A 22,007-nucleotide genomic window follows, 5' to 3' on the forward strand; every position below is an offset into this window, starting at 1 on the left:
TTACAACGAAGCAGCGTTAGGCTACAGATAGATGTCCTCAAGTATACAGCCTGTAGCAACGGTTATGATGCGGCCGTGGTGGACAGGTTGTATACAACAATTTAAAAAAAGCAAGCATAAGAAGGAAAGACCATCTAACAATAGTAGGGGTAAAAAGTATGTTCCAATGACATATGAAGGGCCGGTTTCTGACAAAATAGACCGACAGTTTCGTACGTCCGGCGTGGTCGTGGCATTTAGGACGCAAAATAGTTTGCGCTAGAAACTTAGGCATACGATTGAAGACAGCACTGATAAATTTAGAAGCACCCGGGTATATAGATTACAATGTGGCGGGTGTGAAGGCTTTTATGTGGGACAGACAGGAAGATCGTTTTCTTCGCGTTTTCGTGAGCACACGTGTGCCGACAACAGGTCCGCTTTGGGTGACCGTCTGTGGGAGTCGAACCATAAGATTACTGATATGCAACAAGGTAAGAAAATCTTGCATAAAGCACTCAAAGGAAGGAAACTCGACGTTTGGAAAACATCTAAATTTACAAAAACAGAAAGAGGTTTCCAGGCAAATTGTTGAACGACCAATTAGAATCGGCAGACCAAAATTTCATTGACGTATATTATGGGTGTTGTGTATTCTCGGAAAGCCACATATAGAATACCGCTAAATTTTTTTGGATAATGCCTTTGTTACAGATGTTTTTACTCTGTAATTGATGTACTTTATAATTAGTAGGTATAGTATGTATAGTATGTACAGTAAGTGTATGCGAAAGTGTTCTTTGCATCGGTATTTGATTAGTAGTAATAGTAAAGTTGCATCGCAATAGTGAGTAGTTATGCCGTGGGACTGTGTGTGCACTGCTGGGACAGCGCTATCTAGTGGCCGGTTGTGAACCACTAGAATCGCAGCAGGGACACCTGCGCGGAATAGGGCAACGTGATGTCGACCGCTGTACCAAATAGTTATATCTTGTGACTTCGGTTTTACATATCTGATGGAAAATAATGACCAGGAGAGCAGTTTTTTCATTAATTTTCGTGACAATGATTTTATATCAGCTGGGCTGCCTCATGTATCGTTATATCCAAATGGTTTATAATGTTAATCTACATTCAGGTATGTGATACTGCACGAGTAGTAATGTATATGGTGTAACTCATGTAAGCCCTCCCTCAGACCTGTCTTGTTACATCTTCACATCCGATGATGGTACCTTTAGTGTGTTGAAAACGGTTATCTAGTAAACAGCATTTAAGGGATCTTGGCTTTTGAATTATTTCTACATTAGAGTGATCGCCCCACTACATACTATGTGATCAGTGGAAAACATAAGCCTGAGTACAGTTCGTTGTAAAATCAGCCTGGATGCAATTTAACGTGCACTACGATGCATAGAGCTGCAGGACGACCAATATATCATGGTGAAATGGTTATAATTTTTAAAACTAATTTCTTATTTGCAATACAATAATTTTAAACACGATTTTTCTTGGTCCGGGTCGTTCATCTTTAGCTATTGGCGCCATCAGTAAAATCTATGAGAAAGCAGTCCGATGTTAAGCGGCGAAGCTAACATATATACGATACTAGAGGAAAAATAAATCATCCACAGGCCCTTCGTCTCGCGGGCCATAGGTCAGCCGGGGCGCGGTTGTATTTTAGGGCCTGAGTAGCCGGCGAGGCATATGACGTTTGCGCCGACCGGCCCTCTGTCAGGGTGAAAGACGACCTCCACAGTCTTGGCACGGAAACAGCCGCCCAGTGGCCACTGGCTTCTCTCCATCACCTCCCTCACCCCCCCCCCCCCTGTCCTACCCATACTCTCACCATCAGCCCTGATCACTCGCTAGGGAACCATCGGCTAGCCGTTGTCACTGACAGGGAATCCACTCCTCCCACCCCCCAGAAAGAGGACTGACTATAAGGCGCGTAGGCCCATTTTATTGATGGCCGCTTTCAGAGGCATAAATGGCCTCCTAAAGCCCCAGAAATTCATTTACTGCTCGTGAAATCACCGCGATTTTATTCCGGAGAAAGAGTGGGCCTCCTCTAGGTTTTAATTATTCCGAATAGTGGAACGCACACTTCGAATTCGTCTCTATTTCTGATGGCCACAGAACACGTAACACTCATATCTGTAAAATGCAAAAAAATTACAGTGATCTGCGTCGCTCCGAATTTGTAAGGCAGTTAACTTTAGGCACTTTCGTAAATTATCGTTTGCTAGAATAATCTCGTTCGCTGGTAACGTACTTCAGCAAACATAGAGATTAGCTTTAATTTGTACCATACGTAGTAAGTTCCTGTAAAGCTAACACAATTGCTACATAAAGTCATACTGGCGACATGTTAATAATTAACAGTTGTACTGCTAGTCATAAAGCCATGCTTCAGAAACTAAATATCACAAAGCGAAAAAAGTGGTCCAACTAAAACATTCATATTTCTTTACGTACTACGCGAATATGTAATAACAATGGCGGTTCCTATTAAAAAAAAAAACCGCAGTTGATCTCCGTTTGATCTATGGCAGCGCCATCTGGCGGGCAAACCTTAGCGCCATCTGGTTTCGCCTTTCAAGTTAGACAAGTTTCGTTCTTTGTAGTTTTTTCGTTTGACGCTTATTTCGTGAGATATTTGGCCCGATTATGATCAATGGACCACCCTGTATATGTAAAAGATGATGCAGACAGGTACCGATCTTAAAACGAAACACTAAATTGTTACTAAATGTTGAAGGACGTGCACTGGGGAAGGGTATTTTGGAGAGGACGTTTTATGAAATCTTTTGAGTCGTAGAGTGTTGCAATCGGAGGAACGGACTGTCAGGGTGTAATTAAGGTATTGAGATGGCTGTCAGAAATCAGGAAGAGACCATGTGGTTGGGATGTGGCAGAGCCGTAATACAAAGATGAAAGAGATAACGTAAGGTGGAAGGGGAGAAAGAGTACAAATGTACCGTATGGTGCATAAATGGGTGAAGAGATTCGCTAGTTTTACTTTACAGTACGAATTGATGTCAAATCATTGGCAAGAGTGAATCCAATAAAATGCGTTGAAGTAATCACCTGGAGCAACCTAAAGTGGAATGACGACGTAAAATATATAGTAGGAAATGCAGAGAGGCAGTTCTGAAGTTGCGGTTGGCAACGGAAGCAAACTGAAGAACAATCAAGACATCTGGAAAAAGCGTTCGACAATGTAAAATATTGAAAGATGCTCTAAACTTTGTGAAAAATAGCGTTAATCTGTAGGGAAGGAGGGGTCATATATAATATGTACAACAACCAAGAGTCAAAAATAAGACTGGAAGACGAAGAACCAACTGCTTGGATTAAAAAGGTGTGTAAGACGGGAATGTAGACTTCCGCCAGTACTGTTTAAGCATCGACGAAGCAAACAAGTAAGCAATGTTTAAAATTCAAGGTAGAGGGATACCAGTAATAATATTCGCTAATGTGAGTGTGTGCTTTCCCGGCGTATACAGCTGGCGAAGAGTTCTCGGGCTTCTAGCCGGGTGGCGGTGTCTTCAAACAGCGACGTTTCGACGAGTGACATACTCATCATCTTCTGGCGAAGTCAGAGTATGTCACTCGTCGAAACGTCGCTGTTTGAAGACACCGCCACCCGGCTGGAAGCCCGAGAACTCTTCGCCAGCAATATTCGCTAATGTCATCAATAATATCAGTGAAAGTGAGGGAGAATTACAGCAGTTGCTGAATGGATTGAGACACCTAATAAGTATTTATTGGGAATGAATTGCATAATGTTTCTAATCACCTAGATGTCACACCATCTACTCGTGATTCAAGAGGTTACTTGTGAATACATCCCATCACAGGTCAATTGATATTGAGAGTAAAATCTTTCACTGCAGTGAGCTGCCGGTAACACGACAGAGGAACATTGCTTCTGTTGATGATTCTTAAGGAAAGAAATATACCCGATCTGTTTCAATGAAGTCGAATAAAGCAGTGAAAAATGTTAAACGAGTGGTCTTGACCATTTCGCGAGACGCAAGTGAGAGGAACCAACGTGTAGCCAGAAACCTCTTGGAGTACGGGCTCTCGACTCGAAATTTCAACAGCAAACGTCTCCACGAAGCAAGACGGCTCTCCTGTGGCGTCACAAATGCGTCGTCTAGCATCTTGTGACCCTCTCCCAACGAGTAAACGATTCCACGACGAAACGCTTCCTTCTTCTTTGGACCTATTTAACGTCCTCTCTTAATTTCACATGCTAAGAGTCTCACTCTGACGAACAAAACTCAAGAATCTGCCAAACGAATATCTTGCGAGCCACTCGCTCCCTGGATGAAACACACATCCCTAAGATTCTCTGCAGTAGAATCTGCAAACTACTGGATGTATTCCATCACCTATCTTCCTCTATACTTAATCTACAGTCTACTACAAAAAAAAAAAAAAAAACGCACCAAGAATGAATAATACGAATGGGTTGGAAATTCGTAGACGTACAGAAAAAAATCGTTACAATATTAGAAAAAAATTGATGATTTACCGAAGGTAAAGAACTTGACAAACCGAACAAGTCAATAACGCATTGGTTCACCTCTGGTCCTAATGCAATCAGTTATTCTTCTTGGCGCTGATTGACAGAGTTGTTGGATGTCCTCTTGAGGGACTTGGCGCCATGTTCTATCCAATTGGCACGTTAGATCATTAAATTGCAGGGCAGGTTGGAGAGCCCTGCCCGTAATGCACAAAACATTCTCAACTGGGGAGAGGTCCACACACATTGCTGGCAAAGGTAGGGTTTGAGAAGGACGAAGACAAGCAGTGGCTTGCCAGGAAGGTAACAATACTAGGTGTAGAATATCGGCACTGTGCTGTAAGTGTCCTGCTATGATAAGAAATGGTCATCACAGTCCACCACTCCTGGTTGTCAGACACTATGGAGTGACAGGCAGGTTGGTGTTCCAACGCCGTCTGGGCAGTCTTAAGACACCTCTTCGCTGCTCATTGACGCCCAGTCCGAAGCGGAACTCGTCAGTGTAGATAATTGTACTCCAATCAATGAGGTTCCAGGCCCTGATGACCAGCGAAGACGTGCTCGGAGGCGCCCTAGACTGCAGTGGGATACCAACCCGACTGTCGTCCACCATATGACCTCTCATCCAGGGGTCACAGTCTGTAGTGCCATTTCTTTCCATAGCAAAGCCTCTTTGGTTATCATCTGCGGCACCCTTGCGGTACACTGGTAAGCTGACGATATTCTACACCCCGCTTAGTTGACCTTCATGGCAAGCCATCCTGGGCTTGCATTTCAGCAAAATAATGCCTGCCTGCTCACGACAAGGTTTATGCTGCTTCCTTCGAACCGCACCTTTTCCAGTAACGTCTAGATCTCACGTCAGATGAGAGCTTTTGAAGCATTGTGGGCTGGACCCTCCAGTCAGCTCGGCATTTGAACGATGTAACGCGCCTATCGGACAGAATGTGGCACCATACTCCTCAAGACGACGTACATGAGTTCAGTAACTGCCGAATAACTGCTTGCAAAAGGGCCAGAGATGGATCAATCCATTATTGAACTGATTAGTTTACGAACCTTCTTCTCTGCAATAAATCATCCTATTTTTCTGAAATTGCAATCAGTTGTTTGTCTGTACGTGTAAGTCACGTCTACCGATTTCCATTCCAATATGGATAAATCGTTCATGGGGCGTCTTTTACTTCTCTTATAGTGTACTTTGTAGATATAAAGCCGAATTTCTGGGGGCTCACATGTTTCGTAAAATATCGCTGGTGAAATTGTTAAGTCAAAGTAGTATACGATTAACAGTGTCTGCAATATCAGAGTGATGAAGGGGAATTAGACGATGTCGATAGCGTACTATGCGTAAGCATTCGAACCCGTGCTACAGTTTAATAGGACTTAATCATCGCAGAAGCCACGCAAATAATAATATCCGTCAATTTTGACAGAGAAACTAGCTAGGAATTTCGTGGAATCGAATGATAGACTAACAGAGAAGTACGTTCCATACTAGAGAATCGGAAAGAAAACAATGACTTCCCTTTAAAATGTTAGTTATTTGCAGTTTCCGTAGTTCGTAATTCCAAAAGTTCCCTATTATTTGGAATTTTTAGTACCTGTATTAATACGCCACGTTTTCACTATAAATAACGCTGGATGCGGAACGTCTACTTATTTGCTACAACAATATTTAATTAATCTAATCCAATCAGACACACGTATTATCTACTCATCAATTCATCTATGGAGTAGGTGGAGTTGTCAAGCAGAAATTGTTTGTAGTCTCTTTTAAAGCTCAGAAAAATGTTTACGCGTTTCCAGCACCATCAGAAGCTTAAAGGCTACTTGCTTTCAGTTAAGATTACGTAGTTAGTTGTTGAATACTTTTTTCATTTTCTGCCAGCGTCTTTAATTTCTGTCAGTATTCCTCTGAGCACATAATTGTCTGTTTTATTTGCAAATATAATGTTAAGATAGGAATACTAGAAACTACTTTTGTTCCTAGTATCTTATTTGTGGATACTGCTACTATTTTCGAACGGTCATTAATTCTTCAGAGCAAAGTTCGTATTTGAATAAATTTTTTGTCAGTATGCCTAGCTTCTTTTTATATAGTAGCCTACTTGGGATTCAAAGGTGAGGATCAGAAATTTTCCCTACAAAACAACTATCTCTAATGAATGCTTAGTTTGCATGTGTGGAGTCACCAGAGAATATTACTTCGTGAATGGAGGTTTGGAAAAAAGATGTCCAATCACTGGTGTTTACGTCTCCAAAATCTACAAATAGTTGTGCGCAGATGGTGCTAGACTGAAACATGTGGGAATACACGTAATATGGAATTTGCAGTTAAAATTACAATCAATGTGCACAACGTTCAGAAATCCGTTTGTCCGTGCTCTTTTGTTATTCAAGCGTTCATAGTTTCGGATTGTAGACTGTGACGCAATAATCGTCTATAACGAGCCATACTAATGTCGAAGTTGTGGTTTGACGGTTGCTGGGCGAATTGGTGACAGTTCCGTTGACATTTAACCACCGGAGGTGGTGGTGCTGGTAGGAATGTGTCAAACGTAAAGTCCAGTTCTTCAATTTAGCGGAACTTAGATGTATGACCTACCATATAGAAAAGGCACTACGGGACCAGGAATCACGTGTCAAGCATTGTGGGGGCCGAGATGAGTGAGGGAAGGAAGTAACAAGTAAGCATTGCTCTGAAACAGAGGGAGGAATTTAATTGAAGCTTCGTACAGACATGGTTTACTACCTAGGAGTCGGTAAGCTATCCCACGCTGTGGGAATGTAGCGCTACATATTATACTAGGTGGACTTGTAAATACTTGTACTTATTTGGGCACCATATTTATAGTTTAATGAAAACGGAAGAGACTATTGAGGCCGGCTGGGGTGGCCGAGCGGTTCTAGGCGCTACAGTCTGGAACCACGCGACCGCTACGGTCGCAGTTTCGAGTCCTGCCTCGGGATGGATGTGCGTGATGTCCTTAGGTTAGTTAGGTTTAAGTAGTTCTAATTTCTAGGGGTCTCGTTTGTTCTGTTGCCAGATTTAGCTCGGTAACTGTATTGCACTAAAACTGCACAAAATATTAATGTCGGCTTGTTCGCTATGTGTGATGTTTGGAAACAACCTTGCACCATTCACTCCCGGTACTTGCTGTCGATAACAGTAAGGCCTACTCGATTGTTAATCCTCAAGCTTGCCTTTGGTACTGCTGGACCTTGTATCGGATTTGTTTTTCCGGTAGTGTTAATAGCGATATACAGGAGCATGGATAAGTTTACCGATGAAGAAGCGGCCCAGCTCAGCTGTTACTATCGTTTTGTAAGTAACTTTCACAATTTCACAACTACACTCAAGCTCATAAATTAGGTATGATGACGATACATGGTGAAACAACGCTCTGGTGGTCGGTTTGCAGGGGTATGACCATGCGGTGCATCTGACCTGCGGTCGTCGCACGGTGGTGCTGGCAGCAGAGGTGTGTTGGTGCATGTCAGAGTACGGTGCAGCGCGAAAGTGTGCAGACGTTTTCAGACGTGCTAATGGCGACTGTATGTTGAAAATGACTCAAAGAACACATATTGGTGACGTTATAAGGGGTAGAATACTAGGGCGACTGGAGGCTGGTCAAACACCGTAGGTCGTAGCACGGACCCACTGTGTGCCACAAAGTGTGATCTCAGGATTACGGCAACGATTCCAGCAGACAGGAAACGTGTCCAGGCGCTGCAGTACGGGACGTCCACAGTGTACAACACCACAAGGAGATCCATATCTCACCATCAGTGCCCGCAGACGGCCATGGAGTACTGCAGGTAGCCTTGCTTGGGACCTTACCACAGCCAATGAAAAAGTTGTATCCAGAGACACAGTCTACAGACGACTGAACAGACATGGTTTATTCGCCCAGAGACCTGCAAGGTTCAATCCACGGACCCCTCGTCACAGGACAGCCCGTAAAGCTTGGTGTCAAGAACACAGTACATGCTCATTGGGACAGTGGTCCCAGGTTATATTCACGGACGAGTCCAGGTATAGTCTCAACAGTGATTCTCGTCGGGTTTTCATCTAGCGTGAACCATGAACCAGATAGCAACCCCTTAATGTCCTTGAAAGTGACCTATGTGGAGGTCGTGGTTTGATGGTGTGGGGTGGGATTATGATTGATGCACGTACACCCCTGTATGTCTTTGACAGAGGAACTGTAACAAGTAAGGTGTATCGGGACGTCATTTTGTACCAGTATGTCCAACTTTTCAAGCGTGCAGTGGGTCCCACTTTCCTCCTGATGGATGATAACGCACAGCCCCACCGAGCTGCCTTCGTGGAGGAGTACCTTGAAACGGAATATATCAAGCGAATGGAGTGGCCTGCCTGTTCTCCAGACCTAAACCTCATCGAGCACGTCTGGGATGCTCTCGGTCGACGTATCGCTGCACGTCTTCAAACCCCTACGACACTTCAGGAGCTCCGACAGGCACAGGTGAAAGAATGGGAGGCTGTACCCCAGCAGCTGCTCGACCACCTGATCCAGAGTACGCCAACCCATTGTGCTGCCTGTGTACGTGTGGACGGTGATCATATCCCATATTGATGTCGGGGTACATGCGAAGGAAACAGTGGCGTTTTGTAGCACATGTGTTTCGGGACGGTTTTCTCAACTTATCACCAATATCGTAGACTTAACAGATCTGTGTCGTGTGTGTTCCACATGCGCCTATGCTATTAATGCCAGTTTTGTGTATTGCCACGTTGTGTGACACCACATTCTGCAATTATCACCTGCCGGGGTGGCCGAGCGGTTCTAGGCGCTACAGTCTGGAACCGTGCGAATCCTGCCTGGGGCATGGATGTGTGTGATGTCCTTAGGTTAGATGGGTTTAAGTACTTCTAAGTTCTAGGGGACTGATGACCTCAGAAGTTAAGTCCCATAGTGCTCAGAGCCATTTGAACCACTTTTTTGCAATTATCCTTAATTTATGAGCATGAGTATACATGAATAATTACAGCAACAGAAGTTGGACGTCTACTTTACCTCAAACTGCATCAAAGAAGGAAACTGATAAAACAGTGGGACAGAAATCGATACATGGATGTTATTTGGATATAAGGACCACCTAATATGACCTGCAGATGACAATAACGCCGTAATAGGCTTAATAAAGAAAATAGTCAAACAAAGGAACGTCTTTGGTCTCACAACACAATATAACACGGTAGAAAAATAGTCTGAAGTTGCTTCAGCGGCTTTATTGTATGATTATACGATAGCGGAACTAACACTGTTAGCAGTTACTTCCGTAAAATATCTGGGAGTATGCGTACGGAACGATTTGAAGTGGAATGACCATATGAAATTAATTGTTGGTAAGGCGGGTGCCAAGTTGAGGTTCATTGGGAGATGGTTCAAATGGCTCTGAGGACTATGGGACTTAACGTCTATGGTCATCAGTCCCCTATAACTCAGAACTACTTAAACCTAACTAACCGAAGGACATCACACAACACCCAGTCATCACGAGGCAGAGAAAATCCCTGACCCCTCCGGGAATCGAACCGGGGAACCCGCGCTTCATTGGGAGAGTCCTTAGAAAATGTAGTCCATCAACAAAGGAGGTGGCTTACAAAACACTCGTTCGACCTATACTTGAGTATTGTTCATCAGTGTGGGATCCGTACCAGGTCGGATTCAAATGGTTCAAATGGCTCTGAGCACAATGGGACTTAACGTCTGAGGTCATCAGTCCCCTAGGGCTTAGAACTACTTAAACCTAACTACCCTAAGGACATCACACACATCCATGCCCGAGGCGGGATTCGAACCTGCGACCGTAGCGGTCGCGCGGGTCGAGACTAAAGCGCCTAAATCCGCTCGGCCACTCTGGCCGGCCCAGGTCGGATTGACAGAGGAGATAGAGAAGATCCAAAGAAGAACTGTGCATTTCGTCACAAGGTTATATGGTAAGCGTGATAGCGTTACGGAGATGTTTAGCAAACTCAAGTGGCAGACTCTGCAAGAGAGGCGATTTGCATTGCGGTGTGGCTTGCTGTCCAGGTTTCGAGAGGGTGCGTTTCTGGATGAGGTATCGAGTATATTGCTTCCCCCTACTTGTACCTCCCGAGGAGATAACGAATGTAAAATTAGAGAGATTAGAGCGCGCACGGAGGCTTTCAGACAGTCGTTCTTCCCGCGAACCACACGCGACTGGAACTGAAATGGGCCGGCCGGAGTGGCCGAGCGGTTAAAGGCGCTACAGTCTGGAACCGCACGACCGCTACGATCGCAGGTTTGAATCCTGCCTGGGGTATGGATGTGTGTGATGTCCTTAGATTAGTTAGGTTTACGTAGTTCTAAGTTCTAGGGGACTTATGACCACAGCAGTTGAGTCCCATAGTGCTGAGAGCCATTTGATCCATTTGAACAGAAAAGGGAGGTAATGACAGTGACACGTTAAGTGCCCTCCACCACACACCGTTGGGTGGCTTGCGGAGCATAAATGTAGATGTAGATGTGGATGCACGAAAAAGGTTGGCAACATGAAAAACAATATTTGTATGTATAATCTGGTTATGCTACAGTTAGTCTTTCGAAATACTCTTTACGGTAAAGGAGATAAAGTCCCGTTACAGTGGTACACTCTGCCCACTCCAGAGATCAGAGAGGTTTATTTATTTCGGTACAGCGGCGGGTCACGCAGGGCTGTTCCCTGATTAGGCGTGACAACGCGGCGGCCGTGAGTTAGAGCGTGGCCAGTGAACGCGTCCGGCGGCACGAGTTGCTACCGGTGATTTGCGGCGACAGCGTCGGGCTGGTCGGCGCTTCCGCGGCGTGATTTGCGCGGCGTTGCTCGTCGCTCGTCGTCGGCCGTCCTCGCGGTAGGCCCGCGTATCTCGCCGTTACAACCGCCCGCCACGCCGGCGTTCTGTCGCACACACCGCCGGCCGCCCGACCGGACTGTGTTATATGTCGAGTTCCGACTCGGCCGCTGTCGATTGTAGCCAACATGACGTAACTCAAACGTGATGGACAAAAAGTGACCCCGGCTGATCAGCGTGTCACCCTGCAGCGGAACCGGCGCGATACTGTTTCGGCACGAACGTGTCACGTCAAATTACTTCAATCATTGCCTATACTGGCAGACAATTTTTCCGTTACTGTGTTATAACAGAGGGTGCATGTGTTAAATGCAACCAGTCACAGTGTTCATGGATTACTAGCCTCATGATTTTCATGTAGCCGGCCGCCGTAGCCGAGCCGTTGTTGGCACTTCAGTACGGAACCACGTTGCCGCTACGGTCGCATGTTCGAATCCTGCATCGGGCATGGATGTATGTGATGTCCTTAGGTTAGTTAGGTTTAACTAGTTCTAAGTCTAGGGGACTGATGACCTCAGATGTTAAGTCCCATAGTGCTTAGAGCCATTTGAACCATTTGAACTTTAATTTATTATTCAAGGCTTAAGTAGGTATAACATGCAACCAGTCGCTGGCTTTAACATTACATAAGGTTCACTGTGTCATCAACTACACTGTGGAACAAAATTCAGCGATCACTTTTTCGTTACCCCTAATTGTCTACCACTGCAACACATGTCTGAAATTTGCTGCAACTGTGCCTACAAGCTCCCTCTGTGAAGGTTCAAAAGCTTGGCACCACGCGACGCCACCCTTGCGTTGGCGGCGGTTTGAAGAACAGGGTCGACATATGCGGAAAAAAGACCACAGTTAAAATCTTCATGTGAGCTGTAATGTTGGTCGGTGGTGTCACATTCGAACCAAATAATACCTCAGTTCAGCCTAACGTCACCGTGGACGTGTTACGTGATGGGACACTTCTCACATCGCATCTTAACCTGTATTTCACTCCTTCAAAAATGGTTCAAATGGCTCTGAGTACTGTGGGACTTAACTTCTGAGGTCATCAGTCCCCTACCACTTAGAACTACTTAAACCTAACTAACCTACGGACATCATACACATTCATGGCCGAGGCAGGATTCGAACCTGCTACCGTAGCGGTCGGGCGGTCCCAGACTGTAGCGCCTAGAACCGCTCGGCCACCCCGCCGGCTTCATTCCTTATTTTGACGTCTTTGCGAAGAAACTCTTAACCGATACATTCAGCTTTGAAATCATGCGGTTTTCTTGGAGTGACCGAGGAATGCATTTCACATAAAGCTCCGCTCATAAGCCATACAAAAAGCCCACAGGGTGTGGCATAAAGGGCGTCAATAGAACCACCAGTTGTCCTGGGGCACTGATTTACACATACTTGTCACTCAAAAATGATAGTTCGCAGTACGATGAATAAGAGGAGGATTTTCTTGACAACCTTAGACACCCTTGGACGTTTCAACACCTAAGGACATTATGGGGCTGCAACCATTTCGATTTCAAAGCGACCGTCATTTTTAATCTCGTGCACAGACTGGAACCACTAGTGACCGTTCGAAATCATTATACGAAATCTGAACTTGATATGAAACAGCAGAGGATACTTATGCTCAATGGGGATGCAGCACCACAATGTCCTTAGAGGAGGATTGTAACGTTCTAAGGTGCGAGCAATGTCGAATATAGTCAATAACTTCTTAGGGTTACTTATCTTTTGAGAACAATCTCTTTTAACCGCAAAATGTATGGGAATCAAAGCCACTAGGAACGGTGTGGTTTCATAGACGCCCTTTATGCCACGCCATTAGGCTTTCCCGTGTCCTTTCAGTGCGACGGTAATGGAAATGAGCGTTTGGCGTTATTGGCGGGCAGAAACCTTTCCGCCTTGGTGTAGTTTTTATTACATTTGACGCCACATTGGGCGACCTGCGCGCCGGATGGGGATGAAATGATGATGGAGACAACACAACACACAGTCCCTGAGCGGAGAAAATCCCCGACCCAGCCGGGAATCCAGGACGGGTCCGTATGACGGCAGTCCGTCACGCTGACTACTCAGCTATCGGGGCGGACAGTGCGGCGGTGTGTCTGCCTCAGCTAACCATGAGAAAACCAGGTGGTTTCAACGCTGGATGTCGCGTTCTGACATCCATCGCAAGGACGTCAAAAGCAGGCGAAAAATTTGGGTAATGTGGGCTGCGACGACCTTCGTGTAGTATGACCTGTCCACGGTGACGTTGGGCAGAATTATGCTAAAATTTGGTGCCAATGTGACATCATTAATCTGCTCATACGAACTTTTGAGCTGTGACCTTTCTTTCGAATGTGTCGACACTTTGCTTTAGGAATCATCGCCCATCCCGAGGGTCCGTTTCGGGTGCCAGATTTTTGCGCCATTGCAGAGAAAGACTGTTGACATCTTTTAGACAAATTTCAAAATTGTGCGTCGCAGTGGGAGGTAATTATGGGATTTCGAAAATGTCTTCATTATTCTATTGCACAGCGTTTCGAGTAACTGTAAGATCAACATCAGAAGAATGTGTTACGGAACATTATTTTCTGGGCCATTGATATTAAGATCATTCTCAGTGCACTGCAATGGGGTGTCCATGAGAAATTCATTCCTGTAACGAATTTGTTGTGGATACCACGGTGTTGTGAAATCATTACCACTTTAGTATTAACACTGCCTGCCAGAAACAGTGAGGCACCCAAAATACACGGTCGGACGGCAGTGTGACTTCATACATACAGAAACATCATTGCTGGTTATGTAAATGAGTAGAGTTGTAGTTCTGTGTGTCAAATAGAAAGACCACCGGAGTAAATTGCTCCGTTAGTGTGTTGTGTTGTTACCAGACTGGCAGGGTATGTAAGGTGCAAGAATAGCGTCAAATCATTGAGAAGGACTAGGAGATGCCGCGTACACGTTTAAGTGTTATGAACACCTGACAGATTTTGAAACGGGACTCATTTGTCTCCATTTGGCAGGCAGGTCGAATCATGCAATTCGCAGATATATGGGGGTATTCTGATGTGTCAGTGGCCCGAAGTTTGATCGCAAGGAAACGTACTCGTTGTCAAGGCCCTAGTTTACGACGTCTGACCTTCACAAGAGATGACCACCGTACTGTGCACCAGTCACGTCTTAATCCCTTCTCATCTGCACCTGCCACCCGAAGACAATAATGGACACCACGCAAAATTCTGTGCCATCCTACACCAATGGTCCGAGACTAGCACCAGCCGGACTGGGACATTACCTTCTCTTGCATAGGCTGTCGTAAGGACCAGAAAGTAAATGTCTGAATGTGGAGCGATGTCGTGACCGGAGAGCATGGACTACTGAGAAATGTCGTCGCACTGCCGTTCAACGATGGATCGCGGCTCTGCGCTACACTGCACGACCTCTATCGGAGGGTATAGCGGCGATATGGGGCAAGGTGCCACTCTTACAATGTTTTGGATGTTACTCCTCCCGACACAGTCAGGTGAGCCGTTGGGTAGGATGTCAAGTAGCGAATGGTAGTAACGGATGCTGAGGGTGACACAGTGGTCCTGAGGACGTGGGACGGAGATGGTATCCGAGCTGGTCTCACGCAAGTGGTAATGGAAATATATCTGGGGTTCTTACTGCCCACAGGAATACATCCCACGGGCATTTCGTAGAGGCACATGACATTTGTTGACGATCATTGGAGCGCTGAAAGATGGTAACAAGACTCGGTCGCATAAGAGGTAACACAAGAGGATGTACGATGTCCATGACATACCCTCGTGCAGTCAGAGTTCCCTCAGTCACTGGATATGAAGGATCAGTCACAACAGCTGTGGGCCACCTTACCTCAGGGGACAATACAACGGTTTTACGGTACCATTTCCCAACCGAATCACTGCATGCATCGAAGTCAGAGGGAATGCAACCTTAGACTGATGTGCTCATACTGGCATGCTTCTGTAAAATTGATTCGATTTTGTAGTCACTGAAACAACATCAGAAACCCTTTTAAACTATGAAGTTCCATTTATTTACATCGACTCCTTCCGCATATTTCACTTTTGTGTCAGGCAGTGTAAGTGTGCATAGTTCAGCAAATAATTTTCGAGTAACGTCTTCGACTGACGAGACTACAGGGGATCGAAAACTAGATAACAGTGAAGGCAAACTCCGAACAGGCCTTAATGGACCGACAACACTGACCGACCACCGTGTCATCCTCAGGGCATCGGAGCCACTGGATGTAGGTATGAAGGAACATGTGGGCAGCACAATGGTCAGTTAGAGTGACCAGAGCCGCTACTTCTCAGTCAAGTACCTCCTCATTTCGGCACACTCGGACATTCATCTGTCCAAGGGCAAGCAGAGCCAGACAGCGTTTAATCTCTATCGTATGATGTGAACCGGTGTTACCACTGCAGCAAGGCCGTTGACAGTGACAATGACTCGTGTCAAATTCACAAAAGAGACTCGTTGGATATTACACCTCCATAGAACACCAATTAAAACATAACCGCAATTCGTCATCCGCTATGTATATGAGGTGTTTACTGCGACCGGTTGCGGTACCTACATTTATAGTACACAAATCACTGTGAAATTCCAGCTGCACAAGTGTCAATGGCCTCACTTTGTTTTGCCACTACGACCACTCACATTGTGCCTCATGACGCTACCTAACGTAACCTTCACTCAAACTCCATACTTTAATTTGCGTCTGCACCAAACAATCACTTATAAACGATAACTTAGTGAAGGGCGAGTGTTTAAACCCGTATCTCTACCTTCCGTGGGCAGTAGCCTACCAATGTTACAATTTATGCACACCTCAATTATCAACTTGATGTCTTTCGTACCCAAAATATACAGTGTATTTTAAATGCAATTAAGAAGGCTTCTATTGTATGTACACCATGTGCTGGTTTCCCTATGCCTTCGTTCCTCCAATGTGGTTCTTCATGGTGACGTGATTTATGTTATTGGTACAGTGTAGTACCGTAGCAATAAATCTGCCTTTGGCCAAAAACCATTATTCTTATGAGAATACAGACTATTCCGAACTCTGAGAGCCCTTCTTCAGACATTAAAAAATTATTATATTTTCGCTGTTACTACACTACAGTTCACGTTGTTCTTGTTACACACATATAGATTAGTTTAACAATAATCTAATTTTGACAAAGACTCATCTGCAAACTTTACTTAATGGTTCTAGTATCAGTTGCACAGATTTGAATTAAGTTATACTGTGAAACACAGATTTTGTATGCTACACAGCTTTCTTTGCACACTTTACCATGCAGAACACCTGTGTAAGCTTCAAAGTTAAAGTAAAAGGTAAACGTGTCGAATAAAGAAATCGCTCTGAAAGTATTTGTATGGAGTGTAGCCATGTATGGAAGTGAAACGTGGACGATAAATAGTTTAGACAAGAAGAAAATGGTTCAAATGGCTCTGAGCACTATGGGACTTAACATCTTAGGTCATCAGTCCCTAGAACTTAGAACTACTTAAACCTAACTAACCTAAGGACATCACACACATCCATGCCCGAGGCAGTATTCGAACCTGCGACCGTAGCAGTCCCGCGGTTCCGGACTGCAGCGCTTAGAACCGCACGGCCACCGCGGCCGGCAGACAAGAAGAGAACAGAAGCTTTCGAAATGTGGTGCTACAAAAGAATGCTGAAGATTAGATGGGTAGATCACATAACTAATGAGGAGGTATTGAATAGAACTGGGGAGAAGAGAAATTTGTAGCACAACTTGACTAGAGGAAGGGATCGGTTGGTAGGACATATTCTGAGGCATCAAGGGATGACCAGTTTAGTATTGGAGGGCAGCGAGGAGGGTAAAAATCGTAGAGGGAGACCAAGAAATGAATACATTAAGCAGATTCGGAACGATATAGGTTGCAGTAGGTACTGGGAGATGATGAAGCTTGCACAGGATAGAGTAGCATGGAGAGCTGCATCAAACCAGTCTCTGGACTGAAGACCACAACAACAACAACAACAACAACAACAAAGATATCGCCTTATTTTCAAAGACGCGTCTATAGGTAACGTGATACTCCTAGTGTCTCAAAGGTGATTTGTATCCTATATATAGACATAGTCCTTTATTATGAACATCTATGAGGTATACGGATGTTAACATATGTAACGAACAAGAAACGTATGAAAGTATTTTATTTGCAACATTGCAAATCTTTTAAATGTGCCTGTCTCCAATTTGATGTATCTTCTTTAGCGTATGTAGCAATCTGCTTTTTCCTACATTATTTATGTTCCTACCTGGAGTTTTCATTGTTGGTTATTTGCAATATAAATTATCCGACAATTGCAACTTACATTATATTCCGTAAGTAAGTTTTGTACAAACATTTTTTTGGTTGTAATTTTATCAGCGCCACACTTGCCAGTATATGGGTAACAGGAGCCCTGACTCTTCCACTATGGATAAAAAAATAGCAACATAACGACGGCAAACATATAAACGCCAGGTATTTCTGGCAGAGTGCTTTGCGCACATTTTTTGTCTGGCGGGATGAGGAGAGTATGCTTATTTTGTAATCATGGTACTCTACAGCATGCAATACTTTCAGGAACTATACCGTATTATTTCAAGGAACACCTATCATCTGCGTTAAAAATTTTATTGTTCTTCAAGTTTCGGCGTTTGCTCATCATCCTCGAAATTGGTAGAGAACTGAATGCAATCGAAATTGGCAGAGAATTGAATGCAATAGACGGTTACAAGATTATATGCAACAAACTTATGTAGAGAACATTGAAACCAAGTAAATACTGTATGATGGCTGGGTGTTGTGTGCTGTCCTTAGGTTAGTTAGGTTTAAGTAGTTCTAAGTTCTAGGGGACTGCTGACCATAGATGTTAAGTCCCATAGCGCTCAGAGCCATTTGAACCATTTAAATACTGTATGGAACTAACAAATAAGGTCGTCTGTGCGATATGGATTTTCGTTACATAACAGATCGCTAGTATTCATTGTCTGAAGGCATCGCGCAGTGATGGCCAAGCACAAAACCTGTCGAACACCTAAGTTTTTAACGCAGCTGGGTGGCAGTCCTCGAAACAATGACATCGTTCCTTGGATTCATTACCTTATTTGCTTTTATATTTTCATTGCATTTCATAGTGAAATTCGTTATCTCCAAACAACTTCTGAAGCATCACTCATGACTATAAGCTCCTCATTGACACGTATCAAGAAGAATTAGGTCCAAAATCATATCCTTGTGACGGTTACACTCCAATTCGAACTCTACTACTTATGGAAGAGCTTGCTTGTTTTCACATAACAGAATCTAGAAGTCAGTAAAACAACGAATTAATGTACAGAAGTTATATATCATCTACCTGGTACGAATTTTGATTACATACTGACCTGCTAGGGTTCATGCACTTCGTGTGCTGGTGGCATAGTACAGTCATGTGCCAAGCCCGAAGCTGGCCGAACAAATCAGCTGAGAGGTGTCTGTCTAGGAGTAAGATGTCATTCCTGGGACTCATTAATTATTTGGCAGGTCATTTACGAAATATTTTGTAGTGAAACTTCTGCTTTCTTGAAAGAAATTTTGTCTCATCTGCCATCTTCATGTACCACTTATTAACCGTTTCATACCTGAATTTTTTTTTAGGAAAGAAAAGTTTTCTTTGTGTGGTAATGATTCTAGGTGATGATTAAATGATTTTAGATGCAAGATTTATTCAAAAATATATGCTCATTTTCAAAATATACTTTGTAAACTTGACTTCATTTCATCAAATAAAATAACTAATTACGGCATACTCTCTGTTGTAGTAAATAGTAAAACTATCATTTGAAAATTATCATGCAAAATAACAATAAACAGTACGCAATAATACTGTAGAATATAGCGAATCAACCCCATGCATGTATACTGGTGATCACGTGCTGCTGCGTACTGCTACATTTACTTGCTGATATTTTCATAGTGATGCCCAGCATTTGGCAGCACTTGCATATGACAAGAAGATTAAAAGGTCACAAATGTGTACCTCAGGTTTCGTTTGGCGAAAAATACATTTGTTGTAGCTAAGACACAGTAAAAGTTAATTCACACATTTGTAGCCAGAGGATATGAAAGGGTTAATATGAATCCAGAGCTGCTTGGGCCAAGAATGGAACCCTGTGGTAACTGTCCAATTCGCAGCTCAATATTCGTATTTAAATTTCAATTATATGCCATGTATTTATGAAATAGGCCACCTGTTGCAGTCTCCCCTATGATCTGGGTGCCGAACCAGCTGGTGGGCGCGCCATCTGGTACAGACGTCATCATCGACTGCCACACGGAGGCGTACCCGCGCGCCATCAGCTACTGGGTCTACAACAACGTGATGCTGCTGCCCACCAGCAAGTACCACACCGACATCCAGGAGACGTCGTACCGCTCGCACATGAGGCTCACCATCCGGGGCCTCACCGCCAACGACTTCGGCAACTACCGCTGCATCTCCAAGAACTCGCTGGGTGAAACTGAGGGTTCCATAAGGCTCTATGGTGAGTTAGATCAATCCCCTGTAGAAATAACGTAAAGTGTATCTTCTTTTGTATCCAAAGTGATTGTTAATTGACACTCTTCTTTGTCGAATTACCGTCGATATCAATGCAAATGACCGCTCCCTTGATATGTTATTCGTGTAGTTAGAGGCAGTAGCTTTCTCTCGCTGTGATTCCTAAATACCAATCATGACTACAGGTTCATAACACTGCTTGTATTTTAACGTCAGTTCCTTATTTAAATATCAGGCCGATTCGCCACCCCTAAAACCGTAGTATAGTATGTGGCTGATTTTGTCTTTAGCTTACTGGCTGATCACACAAGGCTGGCCGACCATCTCCTGTACCAATGGAAGCTCAATTTTTATCAGTATTTCAGGGCCCCTACACCCACAGTGGTGTATCACTTAGGTGACAATAACGAATCTCTGCCACTTTTAACCATCATTTTTTAACGTCACCAATCTTTATTTATTTATTTATTTTTTTTTTGAAACTCTTTTTCCAGTCTTGTGCTATATTTTTCTTTTCACAGCTGCTTCACTTAATATCCGTCTTCAGCAGTTTTGTATTTCTGTCTGTACTCTTCACTGCAACTTCCGACAGCAAGTTAACCGTTCCTGGCCGCCGCTGCAGAGGTCCCACCTTCTCCAGCATTTTTTTCTCCTCCAATTCCTTTAGCGCTAGAAAAACAAGCGCCATTCTTAATATCAATTTTGTGATCCAAGAAACAATCCATAATGCTATCTGCCCATGGTTTGGTAAACTTATTCAAGAGTAGGGAAGGCTTACATTGCAGAATAGAATGAAATGGGGGCTTGGATGAAAATCGAAATGACTTTAAGGGAGGTTGGACGTCAAACGGGCCGACTTGGAGCAGGAGAGGAACCACAGGACATTTTAATTTCCACTGTCTATACTTTTACAAATAAATTCATAAAACTTTAACAGCATGACCAAGGAGGATTCAGGATTCATAATCATAAAGCACCATTTTTAATATCAGTTTTGTGAGCCAAGAAACAATCCATAATGCTATCTGCCCACGGTTTGGTAAACTTATTCAAGAGTAGGGAACGCTTGCATTGCCTAACAGAGTGAAATGGAGGCTTCGATGAAAATCGGAATGACTTTAAGAGCACAGTTATAAGTGGCAGTCAAATGAAACGAGGTAGATGAAAAAAAGTAAGTACAGTGTTTATTATTTCAAGTGTAATCGTCTCAACTGTTAATATATTTTTCCAGTGGGGACAAGACAGTCATCGCCTACGGAATCATGATTGTACCCAGGCGTGCCCCTCTTCATCCTAAAGAAACCGACAGCCTCTAATGTCTTTCTTTGGGGCTCCAAAAAATATGGAGATGGCATGGGGAGAGGTCGGGAGAGAGTATGGAGAACATGTAAAGGCCTCCTAGCAAAACTTGTACAGCGTGCTCAAAACAATCTCGGTAACATGTAGTAGGAGCACCCGCACGCTTTTCTTACATTTACTGTTTTTTCGTGTGTCCTTAATTCTTTAGTTCTATGTTTATACATTTCCCAGTCAGCATTCTGTAAACTACGTACTGGCTCCTCCATGACCAAGCAACTTTGGCTGTCCTGTTCCCAAGAAGCTGATCAATAAAATATAAAAGTACAACAAACAACATATGCTCCCAAGTTCCCACGAAACCTGATAAAGAAAATATCGAAGTTCAATAAGTTGCGGATACACTATGAGCTACAAAAGTTTTGGAAACGATGACTGTGCGTCACAAATGAATCTGGAGTATAAAATATATAGTTTGTGTTGGCTTTAAGGTATTTTGGTTGAAATAAATTGTTTTGCGAATGAGTCTCCTACATTTTCAAAATTTCGCTATGAGAATGTTAGAAATTTTGAGGATTTGAATAGTGAGGGTCAGTCTCGTTTTCCATAACGTATTACGCACAAGCAGAAACTCAAATATCTGACTCACGTGCGGCATCTACGCATCCCCAGACGTTCACAGAGCGCGAGTAGCAGACATTCCAAGAGATTATCGCAAGAATGTTGCAGAGAGAGAG

At 43.9% G+C, this 22,007-nt stretch overlaps 1 protein-coding gene across 2 annotated transcripts in view; it reads left to right on the forward strand.

Moving 5' to 3' along the window:
• LOC124803267 (lachesin-like) overlaps nucleotides 1-22,007 on the forward strand; it is a 299,773-nt gene that overhangs the window by 178,307 nt on the left and 99,459 nt on the right. For both annotated transcript variants that reach the window (XM_047264454.1, XM_047264459.1), the window contains exon 5: nucleotides 19,676-19,960. In XM_047264454.1, the coding sequence (XP_047120410.1) occupies nucleotides 19,676-19,960 (285 nt within the window). The remainder of the gene's footprint in view (nucleotides 1-19,675; nucleotides 19,961-22,007) is intronic.

This window comes from Schistocerca piceifrons, chromosome 1, assembly GCF_021461385.2.
Source record: "Schistocerca piceifrons isolate TAMUIC-IGC-003096 chromosome 1, iqSchPice1.1, whole genome shotgun sequence".
NCBI classification, from domain to species: Eukaryota; Metazoa; Arthropoda; class Insecta; order Orthoptera; family Acrididae; genus Schistocerca; species Schistocerca piceifrons.